This window comes from Camelus dromedarius, chromosome 35 (genome assembly GCF_036321535.1).
Source record: "Camelus dromedarius isolate mCamDro1 chromosome 35, mCamDro1.pat, whole genome shotgun sequence".
NCBI lineage: Eukaryota > Metazoa > Chordata > Mammalia > Artiodactyla > Camelidae > Camelus > Camelus dromedarius.
In genome coordinates this window covers 15601179-15618004 of record NC_087470.1, presented here as the reverse complement: position 1 = coordinate 15618004, position 16826 = coordinate 15601179, and the positions used below count along the sequence as shown (strand labels likewise).

General features: G+C 56.8%; 1 protein-coding gene across 6 annotated transcripts in view; it reads right to left on the bottom strand.

Moving 5' to 3' along the window:
- The window catches only part of GRB10 (growth factor receptor bound protein 10), a 116705-nt gene that overhangs the window by 11429 nt on the left and 88450 nt on the right, over window positions 1-16826 (bottom strand). For all 6 annotated transcript variants that reach the window (XM_064482346.1, XM_064482345.1, XM_031444999.2 and 3 more), the window contains 8 exons: window positions 15859-15927; window positions 14153-14290; window positions 13000-13110; window positions 11476-11574; window positions 5131-5208; window positions 3686-3802; window positions 2909-2975; window positions 2615-2702 (listed from right to left, as the gene is read on the bottom strand). In XM_064482346.1, the coding sequence (XP_064338416.1) occupies window positions 2615-2702; window positions 2909-2975; window positions 3686-3802; window positions 5131-5208; window positions 11476-11574; window positions 13000-13110; window positions 14153-14290; window positions 15859-15927 (767 nt within the window). The remainder of the gene's footprint in view (window positions 1-2614; window positions 2703-2908; window positions 2976-3685; window positions 3803-5130; window positions 5209-11475; window positions 11575-12999; window positions 13111-14152; window positions 14291-15858; window positions 15928-16826) is intronic.

The window sequence follows — 16826 nt, the reverse complement described above, 5'->3', positions numbered from 1 at the left end:
CACACTTTAAAGGCTTTAGAAACCCAACTGCAGGGGTCAGTTTCTAGGTTGCAATGTTAAGACGGAGAACAATTTTAAAAGACTGGAAAATCCTGGGTTAAAAATGTAAAGATGGTTTTCTTTTGCTGCGGGACTTCTCAGAGCCTTTAGGATGCTAGACTAGAAGACAATGAATGCTATTCAATGCTCAGGGCCCCAGCGGGAGAGTTTCCCTCTCTTATCTGACTCTCTCATAGTATGTTTTATAGCATTTTGCAGGACATGTGTTCTTCAGAACACAATTTAGAGACACCAAGCAGAGCGGGCTCAGCTGGGCAAACGGGAGGGCCAGGGCTATGGATCACGGATCTGGGTTTGATGAGGGTGAGAGGGCCAGCTCCTCTCCTGGGCAGGGCTGCACGCCTGCTGCACGTCTGCCTCCCAGAAACCCAGGAGTTCGCAGGGCTGGGTCTTCCCACAGGCAAAGCTGGGGCCGTCCCTTCTCATCTGTTTGCTTCTGAGCACCCCAAGAAGCAGGCACCACACGCGGCCTCAGTTTGGGGTGCAACCCGGGGAATCTAAGTCTGTCCCAAGGGCTTGGGGCATACAGGTGGTGCCTAATGGTTGCCTGTCTGAAATGACCACCCGCTCGGAGGAGCCGGTGAGGCTAAAAGGGGTGTGGCTTGTCGTCAAGAGAGATTCCTGGATCTCCACTCCCTGGAGACAGGGCTCAGGGAGGATGCACCCCAAGGGGTGCCACCACTTAGGAAACCAGCACAGAACACAGAAAGGGGAAGCGCTGAGGACCACGGGGTGGGGGGGTCCTCTCCTCCGCTAGGAACTGAAGTCAGGCACAGGGGGCTCTCCCGAGTGTGTTTACGGGTCCCTTCATGCAAGAACCCAGAGCTGCTTGCGCCCAGGGCGGTGGAGACCAGAGCCAGGACACAGCCCAAGGTCTCGCCCAGATGCTGCACACGTGGGCTCGTTTAGGACTGTCCTCATCTGACAGCGAGGGGAGCGGGGCACAGAGAAGTTAGGCGATTCCCCTGAGGTCACACAGCCAGCAGAAGAATGAGGAAGGGAACTGGAAAAAGTCAGAAGAAGGAGGAGGAAGACAGAGGAGAAGGAGCAGGGAAGACATTGGTAGGATAGGACGCGGAGGACAGAAACTGCGACACCAAACGCGGAAGCCGGGAAGGGAGCACATGGGGGTTCCTTACACTCCCCTCTCTCCTGTGCACGGTTAGATTTGCATTGTAAACCTTTTCGAAGATGAAGAACAGAAGGACCATTCTGAGCCTGGCAGCTTCCAAGGGCCTGTGTTTCCAGCAGAGCCAGGGCGGGGCGCTCTGCCAAGGAAATGAACCAGGGCATCTGAGTGACTCATCATGGCCTCCTCTTGGGGTCCAGAGACAGGACTCAGGCTGAGCTCCAGAGTGGCCACCGTCCCCACCCCACGGGTCAATCACATGTCCATAATCACTCCCTCGGGCGCGCCCCTCCCATTCACAGCGATGCTGAGCGTGGCCACACGGGGGTTGCTCTGACCAACGGGGCCTCAGCCCTGAGACGTGCTCGAGCCCTGAGGTTGGACCTCTGGCTCCCAACAGCCTCACGATGGCCCTGATGTGCACGGACCCAGGCTAGCCTGCTGGAAGCCTGTGCCCGTCACCCTGTTTCCGCGGCCGCAGCCAGACACGTGAGGACAGCCGTCCCGCGGCCCAGGCGACAAGAGCCACTCAGCCAGCCCCAATGGTACAGCTTTACTGTTTCAAGCCTCTCAGGGTCGGGGTGGCTGGGGTCTGTGGATGAAAATGACGGCCAGCTTTTATCAGCAAACAAAGGACGCAGACCTCAGCCATCAGCCACTCCCATGGTCCCCAGTGGTGAGCCGGGGCGGGGAGGGGGTGCTCAGGATGCAGACAAATGGGCTGCCTGCTGCCAAGCCCTCAGCCTCTGCAGCCACCCCCAGCGGTGCCCCAAGCAGACTCAGGATGGGAGAGAACAGGACACTGGCCCTGAGCTCGGGTGCACATCAAAGGAATGATTCCAGTGAGCCCAGACTTTGCACCTTCCCGTACAGAGAAAAGCGCTCAGCTCCTTAACTGGAGATGTCTGGTTCCCTTTAATTAACAGGCATCTTTTGATGTTCCCACTACCCGGTCTTTGTTGCAAAAACTCCTACAAATTCTGGCTCCTCCCCTGCCTCTTCGGAGCGACCTGAGAGGCTGCCTCCCGGATTAAGTCCTTAGAAATGCCCGCGGAATAAAACATAACGCTCAACTTCCAGGTTGTGCTTTTTTTGCTTTTTTTTCAGTCGACAGGCAAAAGCTAATGATAAAGTGGAGGCAAAAGTACAGCTTTTTTTCCCACTGGCCCACAGCCTTCTTGATGCAAAGTAAGTAGTGTGTGTTCATCGCTTGGGACTTCAGCAAAGAGGCAGAGGATGGATGGAAACGGACCGCAGGCCCTCTCCGCCAGCCACTTCCTAGCTGTGCGATCCCTGAGCACCCACGGCCTGTGTTTAAAATGCAGCTCCAGCCTCTGCCCACTAGGGCCGGACGCCCAGGGGAGGCGAGCCAGCCAGACGCCCGGCGCAGCAGGACCGCAGCCCTCGCCCGAGGTGGCCCCTTACCCGTCCACGAGTCCCTGCTGTTTAATGAGCCTGTGTGACTCCTCCCTGGAGATCCTGCCGTGGAACCAGTGCTGCGTCCTGTGGATCACTGTCGGGGGAGAGGGGGGGACCGGTCTCAGCCCCTCTGCGGGAGCCACTCCCTGAGAGCCAGGCCAGATGTACCCGGGGCCCCCCGATTCCCGCAGCTGCACCTGCGGGTGCTCCGGGAGGGACCCTTTGTGAAGCCCAGGGAGGGCGGAAGCATGTCTGATTCCATTTGGGCACCAAAGCATCTGGCCAGCCGGCCGCCTTTACCTGTGCTGAGGGTGGAGGGGAGGAGGGGGCTCTGGCTACCGAGGGCACCCAGCCGTGTGCTTCGCTTCTGCAAGAGAAACCGCCACGTTAGCGCTCAGGTGGCAGAGGGGCACCACCACCACGCCAGCCGGGGCACAGCCTCGCGGGGCCCTGGACTTTGGGGTGACACTCCCATCGGAGCCCGAGGACAAAGCTTGTGGGTCGCAGCTGTTCAAAACAGAAGCGGGGAGGGCGTAGCTCAGGGGTAGAGCACGTGCTTAGCACGCACGAGGTCCTGGGTTCCACCCCCGGGACCTCCTCTAAAACTAAAGACACCTAATTACCTCCCCCCACCAAAAAACATTTTTAAAAAAATCAAAAAACAAAAAGAGAAGCATCCAGATGTATTTCTGACCACACCAGGATCCCAACAGAGCCTTGTTTTTCACACAGGAGACACCCCGATAAATCTTAGGGGGAAAGCACCAGGCAGGTCTGGAAACACTGGTCCAGGGGGCCCACGTGCCGGGGGGATGTCCCCCTGTCCCCGCACACTCTTCAGCCAGAGGATGGGGAAGGCTTTCTGGGCCAGAGCCTGTGTTTTGCACGTGGGTCTTTAAAACTCAGAAAAGCGTGGAAGTTGGGTGAGTCTCAGGAAATCGAGCCTCAGTGAAGACACTGTTCGAGGTCAGAAGACGCTGGTGAGCGGTCGAGCCAGGATGGAGACGCGGGCTCCGCGGAGCGCGGTGTGGTGCAGGGCCCCGCAAGCACGAGGCGTGCGCGGGGCCACGGCCTTACCCTCCAGGCGTGGCCTTCCTCCAGGGCTGCGCTCTGGGCCTCGGCCGGGTTCTCGATCACTCTCCCCGTCTGCCCAGAAAAATCCATGGCCACGAGGGAGTTCTCCGAGACGCTGCGCTGGAAAGGAAAGGCCGCAGGTTCTTAACATGGCGGGAAAGGAGCCGCGGCAGCACGTGGGATCTCCACGGGGAGGAGGCGTGAGGACCCTGCAAGGGCGCGAGGGGACAGGCCAGCCCCCACCTCCCAACTCCCTGAGGATCTGGAGCTAAAAACGGCTTTGGTTTTTCCTAAGAAGAATCAGGTGTGTTCCGATCCTCTCCAGGGATTCAAAGGCTGCTGGGGGGCCCTGGTGCCCCCAGGATCTGCACCGTGTACCCCTCCACATGCTCCCTAACGTGTGTTGCAAACAGAAGCATCGAAGGTGAGCCTGTTTTCAGCAGCAGCCAAGCCCCTCCCTCGGGTTAAGTCAGTTCAGGAAAGAAACACGCGGACCCTTTCTGCAGGATAACATTTTTTTTCTTTTTTCCCCAAGAAACTGCCAAGCTATTTCTACAATGGCTGCAGCATTTTGCATTCCTGCTGGTAATTTAGAAGACTTTTCAGTTTCTCTGCATCCTTGTCAGCATTTTGAATTACAAGGCATTTATTTTTATTTTAATTTTTAAAAATCATTCTTAAAATTTTTTTTTCCTTCCAGGTTTATTTAGGTATATTTGATACACTGCACTGTCTGTGTTTTTTTGGGGGGGAGGTAATTAGGTTTTATTTATTTTTAATGGAGGTACTGGGGACTGAGCCCAGGGTGTCGTGCATGCCAAGCATGCTCTAATTTTGTATTTTATTTGTTTCCAGGCTTCTGTCTTTTGTTTTAATGGAGGTGCTGGGGATTGAGCCCAGGACCCCATGCTTGTTTGGCACGCCCTCTACCACTGAGCTATACCCTCCCCCACCTCCACCCCCCCGGCAGGATAATTTGACATCTCCCAGGAGTGGACGCAGAAGGATCTTTAAGATCCCATTTTGAGAGGATGGAGTGTATTTTTTTGCACTTCTGGGAAGGAAAGTGCAACCTGAGAACACAAGAAGAGTGGCTATCATCTCTCAGTTCTCGCAGGGAAGGACCTAAGGGGGACGGTCCACAGCACCACGGATGCCACGGCCGAAGGGGACGGAGCCACGGTGGGAGGGGCAGCCTCTCAGTACAGCTGAGACATCTCTGGGCTCTTGCATACAGCTCGTAAACGGAGCCACCTCAGGACACAAGCCCGAGGGGAGATGCACGCATGGGGAGAAGGGAGGTGGAGGAATTCGCTCCAGCAAGACCTCCCTGCTGGGAAACGCAAGGCGGCGGATGCGCGGGCCTCTCCGGGACGCAGTGCGCTCCTGGCGCCCCGGGCACCGCGGCTGGGAAGGACCGGGACTTGGGGGACGGCAGCTCGACTTACCACCGGCGTGGAGAACGGGGACAGCGTGGGCTTCCTCTGCTGCGGGACGCGGTAGTTCTCGTACAGGAGCACCCCGTACTGCAGGGAAGGGGAGGCCGGCGTCGGTCACGGGGCTCGCCGGGGCTCTCAGAGCCCCAGAACGTGGCAAAGCCACGGCGCCGAGAGCCACGCGGACACAGAAGAGCAGGCACCCCCTGCCAAGAGCCCCCTGAGCTCAAGGACCGTGACAGCCCATAACCACCAGCCCAGGCGCCTCGCTGAGTTCTGATCCTCCTGGTACCAACGCACTGATGAACTGGTCCTTCTGGTAAGTGACGGATGCCAAGGGTGGTCTTGGGGGCGCCCTGAGTCACCTGTGTGCTTATATACATATTTTTTCCCTTCTTTGGTCTTAATTCGATCATCTTTTTTTTTTTAAAGAATTCAACAATTCTATCTTTATTTTTTAATTTTTAAAAAAATTTTTTTATTGAGTTATAGTCATTTTACAATGTTGTGCAATCATCTTTTTAAAATGTCTTGAAAGGGACACTTAGGTCACTGATTTCAAGCCTGACTTTTTTTTTTCCCCCCAAAATATATTTAAGACTAAACATTTACCTCTTAAATTCAACTTCAGCTGCAGATTGTCGTATTTCTACATTTAGCCAATTCAGAATACTTAAAAACTGTCTTCTGTATTTCGTCCTTGACCTATGAGCTGTTTACCTAGCTTGCCTTTTCAGTAGGTACACAATTGTGCCTTACTGCAGGGTAATTTTAATTATTATGTTTACTCTTAATTACTGAAGAAGATGAACGTTTTCTGCATTTATTACCTTCAGTTCCACAGCTACGAATTCACATTTTCTTCCTATTTACAAACCCTAGAGCCGTCAGAGTGATAGTTTAATTTGTGTAAATTCTTTAGAGTGTACATATTAAGTTTAAATATTAAGCCTTTGTGTACAAGCTACAGTATAAGTTATTTATCTTGTATTTTTTTTCTTATTTCACGGGAGTGGGTTTTAAAGAAACGTTTATAGCACCACCAGTCTTCTTTATGTTTTCCTCCATTGCTTCAAAAGAAAGTCTGACCGTAGAAGCATTTCCCCTTCTTTTGTAATACGTTTCTCATTTCTTACTCACGTCTAATGAATGTGACCCTCTGAAATGATAAAGAAAGAAGGTGACAGTTGCTGTCTGGCTTCTGTGTGTAAAGACACGGCGGGGATGTTTCTACATGAAGCAGAGTGTCTACTTGGCTGTGCCGAGGAGTTGCTGCTCACGTCCAGAAACATCGCATACATAACACACATCACATTAACGCGCTAAACAACATAGCAACATAAATAACGAAACGCCAATTCTTTTACCTTGGAATTTAAAACAAATTTTTTTTTTTATTGAGGTAGACAGTTCATTTACAACGTTGCATTCATTTCTGGTGCACAGCACAGTGCTGTCTTGGAATTTAATTCAACATTTAATCTTTATCTGCTTACGTGAGAGGGAACCTAAGTTTAGTTCTTTGCTGAGAGTGCACAAAGGCTGGGAGTCATGGTCCAAAAATGCTTCCTGTTCTTGGGTTCAGCTCCACGGACACAAAATGAATGTAAAGTGTGCTCTGTACCCCGAGGGAGTGACAGTGTTGCAGTCAGCACTCAGAGACGTGGCGGTGTCACACGGGTACTAGCGGAGAGGGAACTGTGTGGCGAGGGGTGAGTCCCCACTTAAGAGGTCATGTCCGACCAGGTTCCTGATGGACAGCTCAGCCCCAGAGGCGTGCGGGTGACCCAGACCTCAGCATTCGGTCACTGTCACTCCAGGTTCTGTGACAGTTCACACAGCACAGAGCTTGCATATTCCTGAAAACTTCGAGAAATTAATTTTTTTTTTTATAAATCCTTCAATTTCTCCTTCTGGGTTTCTCAGTCAACGATAAGGTTTTTCTGTTTTTGCAAAGACTGTCCATTTCATCTTGATTTAAAATGCAACGGTAGGTAGCTGGGCACAGGCACAGTGTGCCTTCACTGTTCCCACTAGAAAAATTTACTTTTGATGCAGTTTGACCCCCTGGTTTCCATCTGTCGGTGCAGAGAAGAAAGGCATCTGTTCCTGCCGTTCAGACGGTGTGGCTGGGGCTCTGCACACACACAGGCGGTGCAGGAAGGGATGGGGCAGGGCTGGGTCCCCAAGCCGCTTCTGAGTGGCGATGCGCTTCTGAGAACCCGCAAACGGCGGACTGAGACAGCACCCGTGTGCTAGCGACTGGCCCGTCCGCCAGGAGTTTCTGGCCGTGCTTTACCATGGAGCAGCGGGTTTGCTCCTCCTGGGCTCCTGGGGTTGGGTGGGACCAGAGGAGCAGGCTGGACCAACGACTGTGTCAAAGGGTGCGTGCCATTTACTGCAGACGGGAGACCCTCCGGCCCTGCCTTGCCTCCCTGGCATCATTCAAGACAGGGCTGCACCTGCCAGGTCCCAGTCAGTCTTTGCTGTCACAGACGCTGAGACCGGGATTCCCTGCCACTTACAAGGGATCTGATGTGCCGTGTAATTCATTCAATCTTTTAATCTATTTCAGAAGTTGCCTGAGTGGGGAAAAGGGTTCTGCTACATAAAAATAAAACTGGGAACCACTAGACGAGACGGATCATCTTGTAGGGAAGAGGGAGGGGGAGAAGGAAGGTCTGTATCAGGGACTTCCATTCTGTTAGATTTCACAGAGAAATCACACTTGGGGGCACAACACTGTAAAATGACTATAACTCAATAAAAAATGTTTAAAAAAAGTATGATAAATGCAAAACAAAACAAAACAAAGAAAACTTGGGGGGAACAAAATCTGTGACTGTCTTAAGGCTTGGCAACTAATTTGCCAAATAAGAGAACACACACAGAGCCACAAACCAAAAACTAACCACTGATCTACCACCGGATCGAGACTATTTTATAAAATTAAGGTGATTTCAAGATTAATTGAAAAGGACAAATCTCAGGCGGAAGAATAAAGCTTTTGCCACGAGCACAGCTGGCTTCATGGGAAGTTTGCTGCAACGTCCTTGTCTGTTCTGTTCCGCCACGGACTGACGAGAGAATGTGTCTCCTCGAACTGTCACCACTGAGAGGACTGGCTTTGGGGGACCATGTGCCTGGATGGTGGGGTCCAGAGAGGCCGTGAAGTTGGGCGTGAGCGAGCAGGCAGGTGGCATCACCGGATGGGACGGCTGGACACGCCCGAGCCTGCGCCCACATCCTACCTGGGGGTCCCATGGGGTGCCACCCGAGGGGCACGGAGTCCCGGCTGCCCCATCTCCTGCGACTCTCTCCCCACCTGCACTGGCGGGGGGGGGGGGTGGTGCCCGGCCCTGCTCCAGGCTCCCGGGAGGATCCCACAGGGTGGCACAGCGTGGCCGTGCGCTTGGCCAGCACGCAGCGAGCCTCACCAGCGCGTTGCCTCGGTTCTGCACAACCTCTCAGCCCTCCCAGACGGCTCTGCACCCCACCCCCGGGCGCTGGGAGCCGTCCGCGGTCCAGGCGCGTCCTTCCAGACTCCGAGCGCCTGTGCCGGGGGTGGGAGGAGGCGCCCACGTGTCCCCGGCTGCCCTCCTGCACATTCATCAGGCCACCTTTCCAGCGTCAGGTCGCTCGAAACCAAAGCAGCTGCTCATCACAGGGCCCGGTGTTGACGGGGCAAGAGCCTTCTCTCGGGGAAGAGTTTCCACGGCCATTAAGAACCTTCCAGAAGATGGCGGGTCACTAACAAAGTGTTCATACTCCTTGCGCAGCCTCCAAATATCTATGAATTTATTTACGCAACAATACGATAGGGAAGTGGCGGAATAAAGCCGGGTCATATCTGCCGGCTTGATGCCCTAAGAGTGCCTGTAAGTTGAGCACTTTTCTCCTCTGCAGGCTTAGGTTATAATTTCTTTTTTTTTTTTTTAAAGAAACTATACTTGTGTTGGTGCTTCAACGCACAGGAAGGCACCAGGTTAATTCAAAGCAAGCCTTTCCTCTCAAAAAAGCCCTGGGATTTTAACACGATCCAAATGGCTACAGCGATATTAACCGTCACGCAGACCTCATTCCTGGATGGAGCTGGGGACAGTGCGAAGGCAGAGCCTCAGGGGCCCGGGGTCCCCAGGCTGACGTCGGTTATGAAACTAAGAATCCGGCGTGGGTCCTCCACGTCCTCCACGCGCGGACACGGCACATCTGACCCACTTATGGGGACCAGGGTGTCGGAGAGTCACAGCTGGGAGCGACCTCTCGTCACGTACTGTGGGCAGGATCTTCCCTTCAACCACAAAAGGATGCGACACAGCGGTGCCCAGGGCTGTGCCGGCCAGACCCCCTCGGAGGCCCAAGACCTGGACCCGTGAGATGGCGCAGAATCCTAGCCCGGACCCCCACCGGCTGACTGTGCCAGCCCTGGCAGGGGCACCGTCGTGGGCTGACTCCCGGGACGTTGGCAGGCAAGGCGAGAGGCAGTTTCCAAAAAGGAAAGGTCAAAGCCAGAGATGGGAGTCTGGCCTGGTCCCCACTTCCGTTCAGTTCAAATTCTCTGAGCATCCACTGAGCTCTGAGCACCAGGCTACCCCAGCCCTGAGGATCCGGGGGGCAGCCGGGCTGGGTGGTGCCCGGATCCGGGAGCAGGTCCAGGGCGAGCACGGGGAGGTGGGCGGCGGGACGCCCTCCTGGTCAGGTCCTCGCAGCCTGTGGTCTGACTACCGCCCTGTCTCTCTGCCCAGGAGGCGGTTTAGGGTTCCTTCAAAGGGTGTCTGTCAATCCCTGGAACAAAATACACCTTGTTCCCAAGGCAACGGGCGGGTGCATCGCATGGAACCCGGTCTTCGAATCATGCTTTCCCCTCGGAACAAGGCAGTTCGAGCCGGCGCCGGCACGGAGGACACTCGCACGTCTGGGAGGAGCGCTCACGCCAGGATGCTGCTGCTGGCTGCTCGGCAGGGGCGGGAGGCCCCGGGGTGTCACCAGCCGGGATGGGGAGGCGTAACCCTACTGCTGCGTCCGGTGAGACGGGCTCCAGGTCCTGCGGCGGCCACATGGTGGGTGACACAGGGCCAGGCCCCTCCCCCTGCAGGAGTGGCATTTGGCAAAGTGGAGGCCGTGGCGACGGGCTTCAGGTCTGTCCTCGGCACTGCAATGGTGGTCACCCGTGTGCATCACAGGGCTGCGTGAGGAGCCGATGAGTGGGACGTGATTCCTGGGCCACGGTCCACGCTCTGAAACACCCACGATGTCGCACTAGCATTTTACGGGACACGTGCTGCTGGCACCGACGACGAAGCCCGTCCTCATCACTGCTAGGAGCTCGGCCGCTCCCGCCTGTGCCCAGTTACGTGACGACCACACCCAGGGAGACCCCCGCCCTCCTCAAGCACAGCTTCCCTGCTGGCTTTTTCCAAGACAGATTATATATTTGCAGACGAAAAAAAAAAAATCACACAAACATATAAAACCTTACAGGTTCCCCTCCCCCGCTGCCCCGTCTACACCCCAGGGTAGCCCTTATCTTCCCCTGAAGTCTCGTGTTTACACGCATGCCAGCGAATCAAACAGGCACTTCCACCTCTCCTCGCCCCCCACAATAAACGGAGCGAACGCATCCACTTTCTGCACACTGCTTTTTGTTAATAATGTCTCCTGGAGGTTCCCCCACGAGAGAACCCAGGGGAAAGCTGACTCCCCGCCCAGCGGCAGAGGACGCCCCCGAACGCCTCCCCAGTGACTCACAGGACGCGTCTCCGGCTGAAGGTGACTTGGGCTGAAACCAGCTTGTAAAGGAGCATCCTTTACATTCCTTCTTCTCTTACAAGAATGATACTTAAATTTTGTGGACGTCGGGGCCCTAAGAGGTTCCGGACACGCGGGGTGTCTGCGTGCCAAGGGACATCTCGTGGGACCTCAAAGTGAGGTGCCCCCACTGCTGCACACTGAGCGTCTGATAAAGAGCGTACGAAACTGCCCTGGCGTTGCCGTCACACTGTACGGTGTCCCTTCTAGAACTTACTGTCAGGAGACTTGCGCCTGGGGACACCTGGTGATGTCCAGAGGTGCTTTTGGTGGGGGGTGCTATGGGCGTCTTGTGGGAGAGCCAGGGAGCTGCCAAGTGTCCTACACCACGCAGGACAACCCGCCGCCCGGCCCCCGACGCCAGCAGGGCCGAGGTGGGGAGATGGCTCCCACCCCCTGGATGTTACACCTCTGTGAGAAGCCTCTGAGATACTGGACAAAGTGTGTGGGGACCCTGGGTGACCAGAGCACGGTGACTGCAGGCCGGGAGATGGGCACCTTCCCGGGGAGACGCGGGCTGATGCACGTGGCCGCGGGGCACGCGCGTACCTTGAGGAGCCTGAACGCCGTCATCCAGCACGTCCTGCCCTGCTCGTCCTCGGCGCAGAGCAACCGCAGCTCCTTGGCCTCGCTCCTGACTTTGTTCGGCTGAAGGAAATAGAGCAAGACCCAGTGAACGTGACACAGGGGCGCAGAGCACCCCTAGGGTCAAGGCCGGGCTGAGCCCCGACCCCACCCCGCCCCTGGCGCACGACCAGCGGGGGGTCCCGGGAACAGGGCAGGTGCGCGCATGGCATCGAGCGCCGCTCACCGCCCCGCCGTCCCCCTGACAGTGGATCTCCAGGGGGACAAACAGGGAAGCAAGCCATCCTGAGGAGGTGGTGGGTGTCACGCGGACAAGGGGGACTCTAAATGTGGGGAGGGAGCCTGCTCCCCGCTCCTGGGTTCCAGAAGGACCCAGCTCCACAGCTTCCCTCCCGGGAAGACGGAGGAGGCAGCTGCAGGGAGGGCCATGTGGGGTTAGCAGGTGAGGGGAGAAGCCCCAGGGGGCACAGGGGAGCTTGAGGGGCCCCAAGGATGGACCCTCTGGAAGGGACTGACACCATGGGAGCCCCCGGACCCAGACCCGAAGGGCAGTGCTGGGGTGGACACTGGCCCAGCTCCCCACCTCGGAATCTGGGTAGGGGGGAATACGAGGGGGCGGAGTGACAGCCCCTGAGTGGGGTGACCCGGGGAAGCCAGGACTGCAGTGCAGGGGCCGGTTGGAGGGGAGAGCCCCCAGCTTCTGGCTCGGCCCCCGCCGAGGCTGCTTCCCACCGGCGCCCAGTGCACTGCAGGCCATTAGTGGGTCTGACTCCTACTCCTTGCACCCAAAGAAGCAGATGGCAGGCATTTAGCACAGAACGGGCTCCCTGTGCCCCGTCTCCTCCTCGGGACGGGGTCGAGCGCTGGCACGGAAGTTCGCCCGGGTAGGGGGCTGGGCCGGACATGGGCCACGGGGCTGGGTCAGTTCCCACCCTGGAGCTCCTGGGAAGACTCAAGAGGATGGACGTCAGAGTCCTAGCAGAGCGTCCCGTGTGCAGCAGGCATCGGGTACAGACCTGCCAACGCGATGACCAGCCTGACCACGGCCTCGCCCGGGAGAAGAGGGGTCCCTGCCCACAGAGGTGGGTGTGTATGTGTGCACGGGCATGCACATAGTCTACTTGCGTGCACAAACACACGTGCATGCATGCACACGTGTTGTATGTGCACGTCTGAGTGAGCTGGCGCTCTGGTCACCGATCCCACTATGCCCGTGACTGGAAGCCCACACCGAAGGCGTCAGCCCACTCAGCTCCCTGGGGGCCACCAGGTGGCAGGCTGGGGGTCTCCGAGCCACTGGGCCCCCCGTCACATCCTCTGCTTCTGAGCTTCTGAGCCACCCCAGGACCAACACATCATATGCACACGAGAAACATTTTCACAGGAATGGATAAATCCAGCAAGAGCTGGAGGTCACCGGTTCGAGCCCAGTGCCTGGGGCGTGCAGATGCTCGAGGACGCTCTCTGAAAGGGCAGCGGGCGGCGTACCTTTATGCAGAAGCCGAAGTCCGTCGGGGCACCGTACTGCTTCCGGCCGGCAGTCAGGGAGAACATGCCACTGTCCTCCAGGTCGGCCAGCAGCTGCAGGTGCCGGGGCTCCTGCGGGAGGGGGTCAGGTTGATGCGGGGGGACGGCTCAGCGCAGCCACGGGCCGCCGCCTCCCCTCTGAGGTCCATCCGCCGCTCAGAACCACCGTGGGGGGCAAGTGCGACATTAAAACCACATCCTCCCAGGCCCCCCCCCCCCAGTTTGCAGACAGAAGGCTGCCCCATCCAAGCTCCAGGGGCCTGACATTCAAAGGGAAAACCAGGAGAAGGCGTGGAAGCCCAGGTCCCAGGGCACACGCTCGAATGCGGGAGCCACACGGTGCTGCGATGCGGTGTGCTCTGAATCCAACTGTCCCATCAAAGCTCGCCGCGTGCCCTCCTCCCCGACCCCCCAGCCCACCCCTGGGTTCAGCCCTGTGGAGGATGAAGCCTCTGGTAATCATCAGAGCTCGGCCATCAGGAGGTTGCCGTTCCTCCCTGCAATGGTGAAGACCCCACCAGCAGAGGGACGTGCTGGGTGACTTCAGCGAACTTGGACGTGACAGGGAGGAGCAGGTCAGAGGGGCCAAGACCCCAAAGGAGACCCCGGCAAGGCAAGCCTGCAACGCTCCAACTCTCTTCAGAGGCTTGCAGCTGTCTTCCATCCCTCCCCTCCTCTCCCCACCGGGGATACATGCAAAACCGCAGTTTTTTTCTGCAAAGCGTCTACGGTCCCATGCGTCAGATCGCCATGAGGGTGGCAGTGATCTATTCCATGTCCTTTGGGCCAGTGAGGATGCCAGCTTCCAAAGGATGGATATGAAGTCCGCACCTTCCAAGGGACTCTGGCAGCCGGGAGGCTCTGCTCCCCAGCCCCCCGAGGGGCCCGGGCTGGCCAGCATCATGGTGACAGTGGGATGACGCAGCCTGGGGATTCCCAGGGCCATGTCATCACCCGGTTTTCCCCGTAGAGAGGCAGACCAGCCACTCTGAGCGGTCACACCATCATCACCAAGCCGTGAGCCTGGAGGAGCCCCAGATGCATCCGGAGCGGAGCCCGCGCCTCCCCTGACGCCTCCCGGCCTCCCAGACTCCCCGCTCTAATTAGGGCTCACCTTCGACGCTCCCTTCGTGGAATGGTAGAGGCCGGACCTCCGCAAACAAACGTACAGCTTCTTCCAGGACCTGCGCCCCAGCTCCCTCACGTGCAAAAACCCCTGGATTTCAGGGCAGCTGCTGGCGTTCAGAAAAGTCTGTCGAAGGGCAAACGTTACGGGTCAGATGGCGCCGACGGCAGAGGACTAACATAGATACGTTCCTGGCGTGACTCACACTGAAATATCCGACCAATGACTAAGATCTTCCTATTTTGGGTCAAACTGAGTGTTTTCAAAGGACCGCTTTCCCATCAGAAGTCTTAAAAATCCCATCAAAACTGGCGTCGCCTAGAACGTAATTAGGGTTTAAACACCCTCAAGCAAGCAGACCTGACACTGACGAGAACCACAGCGTCCTAACTCCCCGAATGAGACGGTACGTGTTAAGGATCCTGCTGTTTATTTTGGGTTTCCGTGAAATATGAAGTCTGACCACCAGAGCTGGGGCAGACAGAGGGCTGGGAGAGGCCCCCCGGGCCCCGTCACTGTCGCCATGTCCCCGCCAGCGGAAGCTGTGTGACCGTGTCTGTCTGCACGAGACCCCTCTGGGAACGCCCCCCATCCCAGCTAACTCTTTCCACAGGCAGCACCTCCTTCTCCGGGCAGGAGAGGTCGGGCGGCCAGGTCTGGGAGCCGGGGGGCCACAGGTGACCTTGGTGGGTCCCCTCCATTGACTCAGAGGGACCCAGCTCCTCCTGCGGTGGGGATGGGCCTGCTGGACCGGTCCTGATGCAGCCGCGCCAGCACTTCTGGGGCCTCAACAGACCGCCGGGCTCGCCCACCAAGCACCGCATCATCTCAAATCAGGCCAGTAAACCACGGAGGACCACCGCCCCGTCCCGTGATCACGGAATATCCACAACTTTCACGCAGAGCAGATAAACGCTCGGGTGGGAGGGCTTCCCCTGGGCAGCGCAGTCAGCTCCCAGCAGCAGAAACAAGTCACTGAGCCCCGAACCAGAGACGGGAGGGCTCGGAGCAGGACTCCGTAGGAACAAAATAAATGTCAGTGGTCTGCTATGTCTGGTGCCACGTGGAGCCTGCTGGTCGCCTTAGTGAACTGTTCACTGTCTCACGTGCTCTGTTCGGAGACACGTTTCTAGGGGTGCAGGGCAATACCCCCGACTTCCCTGGGAGAGGCTGCAAGTGTGGGGACGCACCTGCTGGCCCGTCCGCTGGCGGGGGCGGGAGGGGAAGGGCCGGGTTTTCTTGGAACAGACCTTAGAACGCCAGGAGACCATTCAGACAGGGGTCCTTATCTTTAAAGCACAATAAATTACTTTCAAAAGGATTTTACGGCCACCCAATCATTTTTTTTTTTTTAACTATAAAGTGGACCAAGTACTTTCATAGGGATTTCCAGGGATGTGTGCTTGGAGGAGGGAGGGGAGCTGGGGGCCTCGCAGGGAACACAGGAGCCGGGAGCTTCTCCCGGGAGCGCCCAGCCCTACTGCCTCTAAGTCAGTTTATCTCGTCTATAAATTCTTGTTTCGCTTTGAAGGCGCCCAGCTACACAGGGCTTTCCCGGGTAAACGTTTGCATCTGGTTACTCTAAACCCCCTGGGAGCCCAGGCTCACAGGTGAGGAAGAACGTGGTTGCTCCCAGGTTTGACAAGGCCACCGAGCACTGCTCGAGGGAGTTGCAGTGCAGAAGCCCCCCGTACCTGCAGGAGCTGGCTCTGACTGCCGTTTGACTGCTGGCACCAGGTCACCATCTGCTCTGGGAAGAAATTCTGGGACGTGGAAAAACAAACAGGTTCCAGGTCAGTTTCAATGCCGGGATTAAGAACATCATGATGAGCAGTTTGTGTTTAAGATGACGGTCTGTTTTATGGCTTTGTCACACACGGGAAACAGAAGCGGAAACAAATCAGTGAGCCTCGACGCAGAGGCGGAAGGATGCATCTGTCCTTAAAGGCGGGATCAAGCCTGGAGTGTCTATTACGTGCACTGACTCCCACAGGGCGCGCCAGCGCAGAGGGCTGCCGCGCGCCCGGACTCAGAGACACAGGCGCACGGCACTGGAGGAGGGCCTCTCAGAACTAGGAGATGACCCAACAGACAGAAAGAGGCCTTTTCTGGTGCGCTGCCCAAAAGGAGTCATCGAATTTCTTCCTTTCAATAAAAGCAGCAGGTCTTGCTTCCCAGTCGCCACCGCTGGGTCTCAGGATGAGGATGGGGTGCGTGCAGGTACCCACGAGGGTCCCCGCCCTGCTATCCCACAATGCAGGCATCCCACCCTTGGAAACATAGAAGAACCAGAGAGACCAGCTCAACACGCCTCGTGTTCACTTCCCGACTTACTCCTCCGCAGATCACCCCAAAACAGTATTTGCTATTTGCAGAGAAGAGCGACTTTTTATTTGGCCGAGTATCTGACCAAGTGGCTTCAATCTAACAAAGACCTTCCAGTGTAACTGAAAAAGCCCGCCCTTCTCCTGTCTCTCCGTTTGGAGACCAACCCCTCGTCCCGCCGTGGCTGATGGTTATTCTCCGCCGGTGCAAACACGCTGAACTAAGTTTCAGAGACGGAGTTTCAAGCAAGTTAAAAAGCAGCTCAGGTTCTCAAACGCCACCCGCCACCCCCGAGTCATTCGTCGTGTCATCGGCTACGATGGAACTCAGGTTCCAA